This window comes from Cebus imitator, unplaced genomic scaffold, assembly GCF_001604975.1.
Source record: "Cebus imitator isolate Cc_AM_T3 unplaced genomic scaffold, Cebus_imitator-1.0 Scaffold217, whole genome shotgun sequence".
NCBI classification, from domain to species: domain Eukaryota; kingdom Metazoa; phylum Chordata; class Mammalia; order Primates; family Cebidae; genus Cebus; species Cebus imitator.
Genome location: NW_016107532.1, coordinates 18,647 through 20,922, shown reverse-complemented (window position 1 = coordinate 20,922; position 2,276 = coordinate 18,647). Strand labels below are relative to the sequence as shown.

The 2,276-nt window shown below is 54.1% G+C and overlaps 1 protein-coding gene across 1 annotated transcript; it reads right to left on the bottom strand.

Annotated features, from left to right (window-relative positions):
* Window positions 1-114: 114 nt before the first annotated feature.
* LOC119474203 (somatotropin-like) lies at window positions 115-1,574 on the bottom strand. Its single transcript, XM_037746021.1, has 5 exons — window positions 1,565-1,574; window positions 1,147-1,311; window positions 822-937; window positions 571-735; window positions 115-312 (listed from the first exon to the last, which is right to left on the bottom strand). The coding sequence occupies exons 1-5, from the start codon at window positions 1,572-1,574 to the stop codon at window positions 115-117; spliced, it is 654 nt and encodes a 217-aa protein (XP_037601949.1).
* Window positions 1,575-2,276: the final 702 nt, after the last annotated feature.

Below are 2,276 nucleotides of genomic sequence, written 5' to 3'. Positions count from 1 at the left end.
AGACAAAATGATGCAACTTAATTTTATTAGGACAGGGCTGGTGAACACTGGAGTGCCACTTTTTCGGTCCAGGAGAGGCACTGGGTTAGGGGTCTCAGGGATGCCACCTGGCAGCTAGAGGCCACAGCTGCCCTCCACAGAGCGGCACTTCACAATGCGCAGGAATGTTGCGAACTTGTCCATGTCTGTCCGGAAGCAGTAGAGCAGCCTGTAGTACTTGAACAGTGTGTCATCGTTGTACAAGTTGATGTCCAGGTTGCTGTAGGTCTGCCTGGAGATCTCCCCAGTCTGGGAGCTGCCATCTTCCAGCCTCTGCAAAGTGGAGGAAGAGAAGGAGAGGCCAAGCGCTTGGACACTCTTCCCTCCCTCTCTCACTCATTCTTTCTCCTCCCTCCCCTCCAAGGCTCCAATGTGTAGAGAAAGGGCTGGAGGATTCACGGGTGGAAATGAAGAATAAGCTTTCTCCTGGGTCAGGGCCTGACTGCTAAAAAGATAGAAGCAGTGTTTCTTTCCCCCAGCTCTGGAAGCTTGTGGGGACCCAGGATTGGGGACTCCTGGTGCCACCCTCACCCCCATCAGAGTTTGGATGACTTCCTCTAGGTCCTTCAGGTACTCATAGATGAATCTGTCCAAGAAAGTATGCAGCGGGCTGTAGCCAAAGGCACCGCTGAGGAACTGCACGGGACTGAGCCACAACAGGATGAGCTGCTGGGAGGTGCGGAGTAGCTGTAGGTTCTGCAGGGGAAAGACCGGCAGTGAGTGTGCTGCCCAGGGGCTCTGGCCTCCCCCAACCCTGGCTGGTGGAGAGGGTGGTCACTCACAGATTTCTGCAGAGTTTCATTTTTGGTAGTGGGTGCTGGGACAGACGCTGAGAAGCAAAGGGAGGTACTGGCGTTATACAAGAAGAAATCCTTTTCTTCCTTCGGGCCATGAGCTTCTTCCAAGGAGAAGGACCGCCCATCAATATCAATGCTGGTGACCAGCTCCCATTGTTCCTTTTCTGGGACCTTACTCAGTGTATGCTCATCTGCCTGCATCTTCGATTCAGAAAACAATCCTGAGCTCCTTCGTCTCCTCCCTTTACTCCCCAGCAAGTCAAAGTCACCCCTTCCTGCCAACCCTGACATGCATCCATTTGTGAAGAGCTTACAAACTTCTGGTAGATGTTAAAGGCCAGATCCTGCAGGAGATGGGAGCGCGTCACAGCATAGTTATAAAGCGAGGATAAGGACATTGTTGGGAAGGCACCGGCCTCTCGAAGCCAGGGCAGGCAGAGCAGAGTGAAAATCAGGAACAGGGATGCCCGGGAGACTAGGAAGAAACCAGAGGGCCTGAGAGGGAGCCGGAGAGCCAGAGGGCAATTCTCTTGCTCAGGGGCTGTTTCTTTTTTGTCTCTCCCTCCAGGGACCAGGAACATTCTGAGACTGGCCAAATATCTGGGCTTAGATGGCAATACCCACATTCAGAAGCCCAAACCTGAGGGTTAGTGCCCCCGTCCCATCTACAGGGCACTGCCTCTCCCCTCAGGACATGTAATGCTGAAAGGGATTTTAGGGACCCTTACCTGCAGCCATTGCAGCTAGGTGAGCTGTCCACAGGACTCTCCGTGGTTTGGGGAGTTGGGCCTTGGGATCCTGGAGCTGGTCTCTCGTGGGCCCTTTTATACCCTGTCCCTTTCTCTCTCCCTGCTGGTCCCTACCTGTTTCTATGTATGTTTGGGCAAGGGAGGGTCACGGACATGCCTGTGCTAGTGGATAATTTAGAAGCTTCTTCCACACATGCTGGTATCATGCCCCCTGGCTTGTTGTTTTTCCCTTTCCACCGTCACCAGCGCTGTAAGGGTGGTACACAGAGTTACAGCCAGAGGCACCACACATCCTGGCCTCTCTTTAAGGGGCATGTGGGTGTTCTCTGGCAGTATGCCATGCTGGCCAACCTGAAGGCGGGAAAGGATGTCAGGATAGCCAGTCCTTGAGACCCACACGGACCCCATCCCACTCTCTATCCTATCCTTTTCCGCCTCCCCGCGTGGTTCCCCTCCACCCACCAGAGAGAGTGTGTGCTGGGAAAAGGGGCCAACCACAGCCAACAGATTCTGGGTGTTCTGGGGAAGATTCAGTCCTGAATTCCACTTTTGCTGAGTCCTCCTGGGCCGGCCTGAGGCAGCTGGATGCAGTGCTAACACCGACCACTAGAGGGAATCAATCACATACTTTGCCCTCCACTTTCCCTGAGCCTTGGGGCATTTGCAGTTCTGTGGGGACGAAGAACCCAGA